At 47.1% G+C, this 13,242-nt stretch overlaps 1 protein-coding gene across 1 annotated transcript in view; it reads left to right on the top strand.

Annotated features, from left to right (window-relative positions):
* Window positions 1–13,242, top strand: part of ccser2b (coiled-coil serine-rich protein 2b) — a 54,550-nt gene that overhangs the window by 21,122 nt on the left and 20,186 nt on the right. The window contains exons 2-6 of the mRNA XM_072373704.1: window positions 2,613–3,901; window positions 3,972–4,133; window positions 4,261–4,425; window positions 4,501–4,574; window positions 5,937–6,110. Of these exons, the coding sequence (XP_072229805.1) occupies window positions 2,656–3,901; window positions 3,972–4,133; window positions 4,261–4,425; window positions 4,501–4,574; window positions 5,937–6,110 (1,821 nt within the window). The 5' untranslated portion in view covers window positions 2,613–2,655. The remainder of the gene's footprint in view (window positions 1–2,612; window positions 3,902–3,971; window positions 4,134–4,260; window positions 4,426–4,500; window positions 4,575–5,936; window positions 6,111–13,242) is intronic.

A 13,242-nucleotide genomic window follows, 5' to 3' on the forward strand; every position in this document is an offset into this window, starting at 1 on the left:
GGTTCGGTTGGATCTCAGCGCTGCGTTTGATGCTGTAGATCACAGAATCCTGTTGCACAGGCTGGAGAACTGGGTTGGACTTCCTGGAACGGTCCTTAACTGGTTCAGCTCCTATTTAGAAGGCCGAAGTTATTTTGTTACAATTGGCAGCTATGAATCTGAGCGAGTGGCCATGAGTTGTGGAGTCCCCCAGGGGTCAATTCTTGGACCTCTTCTGTTTAACTTGTATTTGCTCACTTTGGGTCAGATATTGCAGAAGTTTAACATCAATTATCACAGTTATGCAGACGATACACAACTTTATGTGTCAGTGTCTGGAGGAAATAAACTCCTGGATGAGAGAGAATTTTCTACAATTAAATTAAGATAAAACTGAGATCATTCTGTTTGGTAGCAAAGAGAAGAGGGTCAGCGTTGGTAAATATCTGGAGACTCAGGCCTTTACAATCGCTGACTAAGTTGGTAACCTTGGAGTGTTGATAGACTCAGATCTGACTTTCAGCAGCCACATCAAAGCTGTCACCAAGGCAGCTTTTTACCAACTCAGAAACATCAACAGAATTAAAGGTTTTCTCTCCCAAAAAGAACAGGAGAAACTCATCCATGCGTTCATCTGCAGTAGACTCCATTACTGTATAATGTTCTTTTAACTGGACTTCCCAAAAAGAGCTTTAAACATCTGCAGCTCATCCAGAACGCTGCTGCTGGAGTTTAAACCAGGACTCAGAGATCTGAACACATCACACCAGCTTTAAAGTCTTTACTCTGGCTTCCAGTCAGTCACAGAATAGATTTTAAAAGCCTCCTGATGGTTAATAAATCCCAGAATCTGTGATATGTTCAGAGAATATAAACCCAGCAGAGCTCTTAGATCCAAGGACTCAGGTCAGCTGGTCCAGTCCAGAGTCCAGAATAAACCTGGAGAAGCAGCTTTTAGCTGTTATGCTGCAAACAAGTGGAACAAACTGCCAGAGATAGGGTTAGAGTTAGGGTTAGGGTTAAGTTTAGGTTAGATTAACCCAGAGATTAAACTGTCACCAAATGTTTTTAAATCCAGGTTAAATGCATGTCTATGCATGAAATCTGCAGGATATATTTTAATTTATCCAGACTGTTGCTTGTTTTTATTCATTTTACTCATTTTATTTCTTTCTATTTATATTCTTTTACATATTTTAATGCTTTTTCTGCTCACTGCTTTAATTTAAAGCACTTTGAATTGTTTTGAACATGAAATGTGCTTCGAATAAGTTTGACTCGAGTTATCTGCAGTTACCCACCATCTTAGTCTGTTATCAGACTGTGTGTGCGTGTGTGTGTGTGTCTCTGTGTGTGTGTGTGTGTCTCTGTGTGTGTGTGTGTGTCTCTGTGTGTGTGTGTGTGTCTCTGTGTGTGTGTCTGTGTCTGTGTGTGTGTCTCTGTGTGTGTGTCTGTGTCTGTGTGTGTGTCTCTGTGTGTGTGTGTGTGTGTGTGTGTCAGACTGTGTGTAAGTGTGTGTGTGTGTGTGTGTGTGTGAGTGTGTGTGTGTGTGTCAGACTGTGTGTGTGTGTGTCTGTGTGTGTGTCTGTGTCTGTGTGTGTGTGTGTGTGTGTCTCTGTGTGTGTGTGTGTGTGTGTGTGTGTGTGTCTGTGTGTGTCTGTGTCTGTGTCTGTGTGTGTGTGTGTGTGTGTGTGTCAGACTGTGTGTAAGTGTGTGTGTGTGTGTGTGTGTGTGTGTGTGTGTCTCTGTGTGTGTGTGTGTGTGTGTGTGTCAGACTGTGTGTGTGTGTGTGTGTGTGTGAGTGTGTGTGTGTGTGTGTGACACAGACTGTGTGTGTGTGTGTGTGTGTGTGTCAGACTGTGTGTGTGTGTGTGTGTGTGTGTGTGTGTGTGTGTGTGTGTCAGACTGTGTGTGTGTGTGTGTGAGTGTGTGTGTGTGTGTGTCTCTGTGTGTGTGTGTGTGTGTGTGTGTCAGACTGTGTGTGTGTGTGTGTGTGTGTGTGAGTGTGTGTGTGTGTGTGTGACACAGACTGTGTGTGTGTGTGTGTGTGTGTGTGTGTGTGTGTGTGTGTGACACAGACTGGGTGTGTGTGTGTGTGTCTGTGAAACATTGTGAAACTCTTTCTAATGGAGGTGCAGCAACAACTGATTGTTTTTCTGCTGGGCGTGGTGTGTTCAGGTGTCTGCAGCCACATGTTTCAGCCGTTAATCACTGACACATCATGTTCTCTGTGTTCTTCCTCTCTGTCGGGACAGGAAAACACATTTTCTTTCATCTCTGTGTGTTTCACCATCAGAATTTAACACCCGAGCTTTAAACCGCCTTTTAAAATGATCTCTTTTTACAGAATCTTTGATTTATTCTTTATTCTTACAGAGTTCACGTTTCTGTTGTGTTTTTCTTCTTCGCTTCAGCTGCTGTTTGCGGTGAAACGGAGCACTTTGACATCTGTTTGCAGGCTGCATCCTGGAAGAGTTTTCTTCAAAATCATTCATTTATTTTCTTTATTTTATTGATATTCTTACTCCAAAAAGCTATTTTCTGCTCTGCTGTTCGTCATTAAATCACCGCTCTGCCTCTCTGCTGATGCTTAAACCTCTGACTCCATCTTCTTCTGTCTTCTTCCCCATCAGCTCCTCAGACTCAGTGTCTCCATGGTGAAGTGGGCGGGGTCTGATGTCAGCTCATCCTCCGGTAGAACATCCCACCATGCCCACCATGGTTTCCAGGCTTCCGAAGTTCGGCTCGCGGCCCCGGGCTCAGACGGCGCCGGCTGCCACGGCCAACGCTGCCGGCAGCACGCGCCTCACCAACGGGTTCTACCACCATCCCGGGCCGGCAGAGGTCAACAACGCCGCCGCTGCGCCCGCTTCCTCTGCTAAGCAGAACGGATTCATCAGGGTACCGAGTTCATTTTCCATGAAATGGAGGAGTGAGAGTGGGATGGTGGAGGATGGCGGTGCGGACGGAGAGACTGACGGCAGGAGAGGAAAAGCAGGGAATGCTGGGCAGAGTCGCGGCAGCTTCCATCAGTATTATTCCCAGCGGCAGCAGGGATCAGCAGTGCTGTCCCAGCGCGATGCCAAGAAACCAAGCACATCCGGAAAGGGGCATGGCCAGCCTGCGGCATCATCAGCGTCTTCGCCAAAGTCCACCACCACATCCCTTCCTGCCTCTAAAGGTGGATCTCGAAGCTCCAAACCGAACCAAACCTCTGGCCTGACCAACGGATCTCTGAACGGAGGTCTGGCGTCTAAACCGTGGAGCGGCGCCAGCAGCTCTCTGAGACAGCCTCAGAGTCTGGTTCGTCCTCCTGGTTCCAGGCCAGGTTCTGGTCCGGGATCTCGAGCTGGTTCCCCCCTCCAAAAGAAGCCGCCGGCCAACCGCTCCCACTCCAGCGAAAGCCTCGGCAGCATTCCTTCTGTCCAGCTGTCGGAAAACGATCGCTTTCGCTCACGCAGCCTCACCCAGGTCCGAAACCAACCCTCCCCCACCATCACGCCATCCTCACCCCTCCCTCGCTCCCCCATTATCACCCGCTCCTACTCCAATAACAGGGCTGGCCAGCGGGGGCCTGCCGCCTCCTCCGGGCCGCCTCCCAACAGAGGAAGCTTGTTAAAATCACCCGTGAGCAGAGCTGGAGGCACCAAAACTCAAAGTTCTGCTTCAGGGAGGACATGGGTCAGCATCCCCTCTGTCCTGCCCCCCTCAGCCTTGAAGAAACCCCTCCTCCCCAGCCTCGGCCCTGCCTCCAGGCCAACGGGCATCAGTTATAAGCTGTCACGCCCATCACTGGCGAAGCAGGCCCGCCCCCTCCGAGTAAGGCCAGCCAATGTGTGTGGAGGCGAGCAGGAAGGGAGCCAAGAAGCAAACCTTCGGAGAAACTCTCTGGAGACACCTTCATCCACTGAAAACAGCCCAGGTTGGTCTTTCTCTCCCTGCTCTAATTGCTCATCTCATACCAGTCTGATTTTCCTCTCATCTCCCCTCAGAAATCAGCCCAGAGGCTCCAGAGGGCCTGTTGGCTGCCCCCGTGTCCCAGGGAGAGGTGTCGCTGGTAGGCGAAACGCTGGAGGACATGTCCCTGTCCTCCACCTCCTCTCTGGATAGAAATGACATCAGTCAGGAGTACATGGATGACTTTGACAACCTGGGTGAGAAAAGAACAAATTTGAATGATTTGACACAGTTTCACTGACACCTCTCAGGAAAGTTGGACGATTTAGCTGCTGCTAATTCTCTTTTACGCCTTACAAGCAGCATCTTGGGTTGTTTTTGTAGGAAATGGCGGCGTCGGCATTCTCCTTTCATCCAAAAACGATGAAGACGATTCGGGTCTGGACCAGTCGTGCACCAGGTTTGATGATGACAAGGTGGCGATGAACGGGGTCACCAAGGCAACAGGGCTGTGTTTTCTGGATGATGGGATCGACTGGACAGGCACAGGTGGGTCTCACAGGATTACCTGTCGGGTCAGTGAAAGTATTGAAACATTAACATCTTAAAATTGTGCTTTTTCAGGTGAACGAAGAGAGCATCGGCTGAACCAGCTTTGCCACCAGAGAAGGTCCAGTCAGGCGGACTACCATGACCAGGTTCTTCCCTAAAACCAGTTTCTCTGCATCACCTCATTTTACCAAAATACTGTAGAAGAAAGAAGGTGTTTATGCAATTTAGAAGCAGAAAATGAAGGTTCAGCCTTCCCTAACCCAACTTTCATCTGGCTTCATGGATAAGTAAAGCTCAGTGTCATCTGCATAGCGGCGGACTTTAAGGCCACGCTGGCTGATAATGTGGCCTCATGGAAGCACGTACAAACTGTCTGACTGCAGGCTCCATTATTTACTCTGCTGTTTTTTCTTTAAACATTTACTCAAACTTTGGGGCAACTTGGAACTGAATCAAATTCAGGTTTTCCAGGCTTTAAGTGCTCCGACCAAAAGCTGTGTGGGAAGCTAATCCTAAAGCTAGCTAAAGCTAATACGGTTCAGTTTTAATGAGCAAAGCCAAGTTAAGAGGGTTTAATAAATAGTTTAAAAAGCAGTGGTTGGAAGTATTTTGGATTAAGAGGAGATTGTCAGACCCCTGATGGAAATTCCTAATTTTTTTGAAGAATTTAGGAATAAAAGAGGAGATTATCTCACATGAAACGCTTTAAAGTGACACTCGGGCCTCAGAGTAAACATCTAAACACTTTTGGTCTCTGAGGCACCTGCGAGATGAGCAAACATTCACTTTTTGAAACCCCATAAAAGACATTTTACTCACACAAACAAGCGTTTGTTTCATTGTACAGATGCAGCAGGTGCAGCCGGTCTTTTGACCGCGCCCATGACCGTTAAACACAGTCCCTCCTCAGTCCATTGTTCATAACCACGGTTTATAACCACCATTCAGAAGCTACAGCCAGCTGCAATGAGCAGATGTTCAGGATGAAATGTTTGTTCTGCTTTGAATCCATTTAAGCTTCTTCATACAGGAGTCAAAAAGCACAAAAGTTTGAAAGAATCAGTGGTGGAGATGGAGATATTATAGCTAACAGCAGCAGTTTAGAAGCTTCAAAGTGAGAAAAAACATTTACCTGCATTTAGATTTAGAGAAATCATGGAGGATATGTTCATTTTCAGCAGAATAAACACGGAACAAACAACAGAAAATAAGCAACAAGTTTGAGTAGTTTATAATCTCAACACTTAGAAGTGGTAGCTCTGCTTAAAATGTGGTCAAATCCAAACTCAGATTAACCACATTCACTTTGTTATGTCCTGATCCAGCTGTTTCTTCATGAATATTCGCTCTTTTTTAGTTTGAAATTGAGATTGAAACGATCTCTCTCAGGTTCCATTGAGGTGGTAACACACTGGCTCTAGTCCCAGACCTCTGGCTCTATAGAATAGCTTATTTCCAGTGTTTTTTTGGTATAACCTGGACTATTTGGCGCCTGTTCCCCTCCACAGGGCGGCTCGTCCCTGGACCTGTCTCCCTCCGACAGCTGTGGCTCCGGGGGCACCTACATGTGGGATGAGGAAGGTCTGGAACCACTGGGGGGCGTCACCACGTCCGCATCCATCCACACCAACAGCAACACCACCCACCACATCGGGAGCTTCGACTCGGACCTCAACAGCATTGTAAGAAAAAATCCATGTGAGGTTTCTGTGTGCCTGCAGTAAGCTGTGTGGCCAGGTCAGGTTTCTGGAACTAATCTAAGAAAAAGCAAGAGAAAACTGTGAATATTTCTGGCAGTTCTGGTTTGTGCCATTTCTGTTTTCCATGAAACTGAAGGACTTCCCTCTGCCATCATCGCTATGCAAACTGCACTCTTCACCTGCATCGTGACAGTTTGTGAGGTGATAAGTTGCACAGTTTTGGGTTTACCGAAGAAAAGCCTCCCGTTTCCATAAATCCATCTAACAGACATTCACACACCAGGGGGCGCTGCTGCTCAGCCGGCAAAGGAGACTGCGTTTATTATGCTGCTGAGTGGGATAAAGGTGTCCCTGCTTTGGGCTGCTTTGGAGCTGGGTTTCAGTTCACAGACACTTCAGTAAATCCCTCCACTGGCATCGTCCTGCGAATAGAGCAGCAGAGTTTAATATTCAAGCAGCATCAGCTCTGTCCTCATGTGCTCGAGTTTAGAGAAAGAATCAGAAACCAGCTGCCAAAAAGAGGTCCCAGGATTGGTTCCTGTGAGAACTGAGTGGATGTGAAAAAAGATTGATCAGCTTTGACTGTTCCTGTCAGAGCGTCTGTGACCTTCAGTAAACCTCTACATCATAACCATGCATGTACTGGAGAGTGTGAGCTGCTGCTCAGAGCTTTTAGTCCCACAACCAGCCTCCATGTTGATCTCACGTCTGCATCAGGAGCTGAACTCTCAATGACGTCCTCTGGCGCCCTCTGGTGTCCACTCAGTGGTGTGGCTGGGAGGATGAGGATGAGTTTAATTTATTCCCCCTCCTGTTTAACCTGGATTGTTTTAGGTTTTAAAGTAGTTGTCAAAAGGTATTTAGATGTTCACCAGCTTTAAAATATAAGCATTAAAATGTTTAGAATTCAGAAGATGCATAAAAAAGCTTTTGATCAGACAGAATCTGTCTTTTTGGAAGCTATTTCACATGGTTTTGTCTTTATTGATGGCAGACCAACAAAAGTCAGAGTATTTTTTTACATTTCAGTGTAAGAAGGTCGTCTGGTCTCTGAGATCCAACATAAATCCACCTCAACAAGTTCTTACTGATCAGATTGATAGTTTGAGCTGATTATTGGCACAGTTATAAATCAGTTATTTGTAAAAGAAGTCGGTATGTTCCAGCTGTTGGTCATAACAATCAACATCAGTCAGGAATCAGCACTTCTGAACTCAGGTTGGAGAAACTGGTCAGCGATATTCATCAGTTAATCATAAGATTACATCACATATCAGATTAATTAGATTATCTACTTTATTTGTTGATAGAATTGCAGAAAAAAAAGATGTTTTTGAAAATATTTTGCTAACCACCAGGGGTCAGTGTTGCTCTGTTTAGGAAAAACTCCACATTTGTGTTGGTTTAAAGCTTAAAACTGTTGGTGCATGAAATCAGGAGAGGCTGCTGGTTTTTCTTCGTGTTTTTGTCTTAAAAAAACTGTTTTCAGTGAGGTTCTGTCGATCCAAGTCAGAGTTTATTTGTATGGAGCTCTCATATGAGAGCAAGACATCGATCGGGTCAGAGACTGAAGCAACGAGAAGAAATGTTATCGAGGGGAAGGGCGGGAGTAGGAAGAGGGGAAAGCAGAGGAGGAGAGTCACAGATACAGTTTGTTTCATCAACAAAATAAGGCTGGAGCCTATCCCAGCTGTCATTGGGCGACAGGCGGGTCCTGACAGCCTAGACAGGTCACCGCGCAGCGCCTGTTGGCATTTTATGAGACATATTTAATTTTAGCTTCTTAATTTTTGAATAAGCTTTTCAAATGGAGGTCAATGTTTCTGTAGTTCCTGGTTCTGCCTGTAGAGGTCAATGTTTCTGTAGTTCCTGGTTCTGCCTGTAGAGGTCAATGTTTCTGTAGTTCCTGGTTCTGCCTGTAGAGGTCACTGTTTCTGTAGTTCCTGGTTCTGCCTGTAGAGGTCAATGTTTCTGGAGTTCCTGGTTCTGCCTGTAGAGGTCAATGTTTCTGTAGTTCCTGGTTCTGCCTGTAGAGGTCACTGTTTCTGTAGTTCCTGGTTCTGCCTGTAGAGGTCACTGTTTCTGTAGTTCCTGGTTCTGCCTGTAGAGGTCACTGTTTCTGTAGTTCCTGGTTCTGCCTGTAGAGGTCAATGTTTCTGTAGTTCCTGGTTCTGCCTGTAGAGGTCACTGTTTCTGTAGTTCCTGGTTCTGCCTGTAGAGGTAAATGTTTCTGTAGTTCCTGGTTCTGCCTGTAGAGGTCAATGTTTCTGTAGTTCCTGGTTCTGCCTGTAGAGGTCACTGTTTCTGTAGTTCCTGGTTCTGCCTGTAGAGGTAAATGTTTCTGTAGTTCCTGGTTCTGCCTGTAGAGGTCAATGTTTCTGTAGTTCCTGGTTCTGCCTGTAGAGGTCACTGTTTCTGTAGTTCCTGGTTTTGCCTGTAGAGGTCACTGTTTCTGGAGTTCCTGGTTCTGCCTGTAGAGGTCAATGTTTCTGTAGTTCCTGGTTCTGCCTGTAGAGGTCAATGTTTCTGTAGTTCCTGGTTCTGCCTGTAGAGGTCACTGTTTCTGTAGTTCCTGGTTCTGCCTGTAGAGGTCACTGTTTCTGTAGTTCCTGGTTCTGCCTGTAGAGGTCAATGTTTCTGGAGTTCCTGGTTCTGCCTGTAGAGGTCACTGTTTCTGTAGTTCCTGGTTCTGCCTGTAGAGGTCAATGTTTCTGTAGTTCCTGGTTCTGCCTGTAGAGGTCACTGTTTCTGTAGTTCCTGGTTCTGCCTGTAGAGGTCACTGTTTCTGTAGTTCCTGGTTCTGCCTGTAGAGGTCACTGTTTCTGTAGTTCCTGGTTCTGCCTGTAGAGGTCAATGTTTCTGTAGTTCCTGGTTCTGCCTCTAGAGGTCAATGTTTCTGTAGTTCCTGGTTCTGCCTGTAGAGGTCAATGTTTCTGTAGTTCCTGGTTCTGCCTGTAGAGGTCAATGTTTCTGTAGTTCCTGGTTCTGCCTGTAGAGGTAAATGTTTCTGTAGTTCCTGGTTCTGCCTGTAGAGGTCACTGTTTCTGTAGTTCCTGGTTCTGCCTGTAGAGGTCACTGTTTCTGTAGTTCCTGGTTCTGCCTGTAGAGGTCACTGTTTCTGTAGTTCCTGGTTCTGCCTCTAGAGGTCACTGTTTCTGTAGTTCCTGGTTCTGCCTGTAGAGGTCAATGTTTCTGCTCTGTAACTTCTTAGTCCAAAAAGTCCCAGATGGCAAAAACCAAAGGCCAAACTTAAGTCTTTGTAAAGGTAGCCATCATTCTGACTGAGTCCAGCTTTTGTTTGAAGTCTTCAGTGTTTTCTTCCATCTTCCTGCCGGCTATGAGCGTAACGTCGAACGGACGAAGCACAAACCGTTGCACCTCTAACTGATCAGTTACTTTATGTTCATGTCTGACTCGTGTTTCAGCCTCATTTCTAAATTCCAACTGGGTCAGAGGTAGAGGAGCAACTTCCAAACTTATAATCGCATCAAAGAAGTCTGTTAACATTGGTCATTGAAGGATTTTGTGAGACTAAAAACGTCGTTGCAGCTCGTCCACCTTGGAGCCCCGTTCCATGTTCCTTTGCTGCTGTTTATTCTTCTTAAATATGAACATCGCTGGATGTGGAACTGCCTTCATGCCCAGACTGAGATGTTCGAAGAGACAGAAAAAGACATTCAAGTTGCTGATAATCATGTTTTTACAGCAGCAACTTTATCCTGTTAATTTTATTTTATCGATTCAAACGGTGTGGAATCAGAGTAGATTAGATTTCTACCACACAACAAAAATATGGGTTCGCTCCATGGAGCGGACTCCCAGGTTTGGAAATGACCTCATTAGTTAGAATCAAGCCCCGCCTCCTGACTGATTGGCAACTTTAAATCAATTCAATTCAATTCAGTTTTATTTATAAAGCGCCAGATTACAACAATTGTCATCTCAAGGCACTTAAGTAATAAAGTCCAATTCAAGCCAATTGGAATTCAATTCATTGTAATCATAATCCAATTAATTCATATGGAGCCAATTCAAAAATAATATCCGAGCTAAGGAAACCAACAGATTGGACCGAAACTGGTCTTCAGTCCAATCTCCCGTCCTGAGCCTGAGGGACTGTGGAAAGGAACGACTCCCTTTAACAGGAAGAAACCTCTGGCAGAACCAGAACCAGGAAGAAACCTCTGGCAGAACCAGGAAGAAACCTCTGGCAGAACCAGAACCAGAAAGAAACCTCTGGCAGAACCAGGAAGAAACCTCTGGCAGAACCAGGAAGAAACCTCTGGCAGAACCAGAACCAGGAAGAAACCTCTGGCAGAACCAGAACCAGGAAGAAACCTCTGGCAGAACCAGGAAGAAACCTCTGGCAGAACCAGAACCAGGAAGAAACCTCTGGCAGAACCAGAACCAGGAAGAAACCTCTGGCAGAACCAGAACCAGGAAGAAACCTCTGGCAGAACCAGAACCAGGAAGAAACCTCTGGCAGAACCAGGAAGAAACCTCTGGCAGAACCAGAACCAGGAAGAAACCTCTGGCAGAACCAGAACCAGGAAGAAACCTCTGGCAGAACCAGAACCAGGAAGAAACCTCTGGCAGAACCAGAACCAGGAAGAAACCTCTGGCAGAACCAGAACCAGGAAGAAACCTCTGGCAGAACCAGAAAGAAACCTCTGGAAGAACCAGACCCAGGAAGAAACCTCTGGCAGAACCAGAACCAGGAAGAAACCTCTGGCAGAACCAGAACCAGGAAGAAACCTCTGGCAGAACCAGAACCAGGAAGAAACCTCTGGCAGGACCAGAACCAGGAAGAAACCTCTGGCAGAACCAGAACCAGGAAGAAACCTCTGGCAGAACCAGAACCAGGAAGAAACCTCTGGCAGGACCAGAACCAGGAAGAAACCTCTGGCAGAACCAGAACCAGGAAGAAACCTCTGGCAGAACCAGAACCAGGAAGAAACCTCTGGCAGAACCAGAACCAGGAAGAAACCTCTGGCAGAACCAGAACCAGGAAGAAACCTCTGGCAGAACCAGACTCAGGAAGAAACCTCTTGCAGAACCAGAACCAGGAAGAAACCTCTGGCAGAACCAGAACCAGGAAGAAACCTCTGGCAGAACCAGAACCAGAAAGAAACCTCTGGCAGAACCAGAACCAGGAAGAAACCTCTGGTAGAACCAGAACCAGGAAGAAACCTCTGGCAGAACCAGAGTCGGGAAGAAACCTCTGGCAGAACCAGGAAGAAACCTCTGGCAGAACCAGAACCAGGAAGAAACCTCTGGCAGAACCAAAACAGGAAGAAACCTCTGGCAGAACCAGGAAGAAACCTCTGGCAGAACCAGAACCAGGAAGAAACCTCTGGCAGAACCAGAACCAGGAAGAAACCTCTGGCAGAACCAGAACCAGGAAGAAACCTCTGGCAGAACCAGAACCAGGAAGAAACCTCTGGCAGAACCAGGAAGAAACCTCTGGCAGAACCAGGAAGAAACCTCTGGCAGAACCAGAACCAGGAAGAAACCTCTGGCAGAACCAGAACCAGGAAGAAACCTCTGGCAGAACCAGAACCAGGAAGAAACCTCTGGCAGAACCAGACTCAGGAAGAAACCTCTGGCAGAACCAGGAAGAAACCTCTGGCAGAACCAGAACCAGGAAGAAACCTCTGGCAGAACCAGAACCAGGAAGAAAACTCTGGCAGAACCAGGAAGAAACCTCTGGCAGAACCAGAACCAGGAAGAAACCTTTGGCAGAACCAGGAAGAAACATCTGGCAGAACCAGAACCAGGAAGAAACCTCTGGCAGAACCAGACTCAGGAAGAAACCTCTGGCAGAACCAGGAAGAAACCTCTGGCAGAACCAGAACCAGGAAGAAACTTCTGGCAGAACCAGAACCAGGAAGAAACCTCTGGCAGAACCAGAACCAGGAAGAAACCTCTGGCAGAACCAGAACCAGGAAGAAACCTTTGGCAGAACCAGGAAGAAACCTCTGGCAGAACCAGAACCAGGAAGAAACCTCTGGCAGAACCAGAACCAGGAAGAAACCTCTGGCAGAACCAGAACCAGGAAGAAACCTCTGGCAGAACCAGAACCAGGAAGAAACCTCTGGCAGAACCAGAACCAGGAAGAAACCTCTGGGAGAACCAGGAAGAAACCTTTGGCAGAACCAGGAAGAAACATCTGGCAGAACCAGAACCAGGAAGAAACCTCTGGCAGAACCAGAACCAGGAAGAAACCTCTGGCAGAACCAGAACCAGGAAGAAACCTCTGGGAGAACCAGAACCAGGACGAAACCTCTGGCAGAACCAGAACCAGGAAGAAACTTCTGGCAGAACCAGAACCAGGAAGAAACCTCTGGCAGAACCAGAACCAGGAAGAAACCTCTGGCAGAACCAGAACCAGGAAGAAACCTCTGGCAGAACCAGAACCAGGAAGAAACCTCTGGGAGAACCAGAACCAGGAAGAAACCTCTGGCAGAACCAGGAAGAAACCTCTGGCAGAACCAGAACCAGGAAGAAACCTTTGGCAGAACCAGGAAGAAACATCTGGCAGAACCAGAACCAGGAAGAAACCTCTGGCAGAACCAGACTCAGGAAGAAACCTCTGGCAGAACCAGGAAGAAACCTCTGGCAGAACCAGAACCAGGAAGAAACCTCTGGCAGAACCAGAACCAGGAAGAAACCTCTGGCAGAACCAGAACCAGGAAGAAACCTCTGGGAGAACCAGAACCAGGAAGAAACCTCTGGCAGAACCAGGAAGAAACCTCTGGCAGAACCAGAACCAGGAAGAAACCTTTGGCAGAACCAGGAAGAAACATCTGGCAGAACCAGAACCAGGAAGAAACCTCTGGCAGAACCACAACCAGGAAGAAACCTCTGGCAGAACCAGAACCAGGAAGAAACCTCTGGCAGAACCAGAACCAGGAAGAAACCTCTGGCAGAACCAGAACCAGGAAGAAACCTCTGGGAGAACCAGAACCAGGAAGAAACCTCTGGCAGAACCAGGAAGAAACCTCTGGCAGAACCAGAACCAGGAAGAAACCTTTGGCAGAACCAGGAAGAAACATCTGGCAGAACCAGAACCAGGAAGAAACCTCTGGCAGAACCAGAACCAGGAAGAAACCTT

Source organism: Leuresthes tenuis, unplaced genomic scaffold, assembly GCF_036924035.1.
Source record: "Leuresthes tenuis unplaced genomic scaffold, fLeuTen1.0.hap1 SCAF_20, whole genome shotgun sequence".
In the NCBI taxonomy this organism is placed as follows: Eukaryota; Metazoa; Chordata; class Actinopteri; order Atheriniformes; family Atherinopsidae; genus Leuresthes; species Leuresthes tenuis.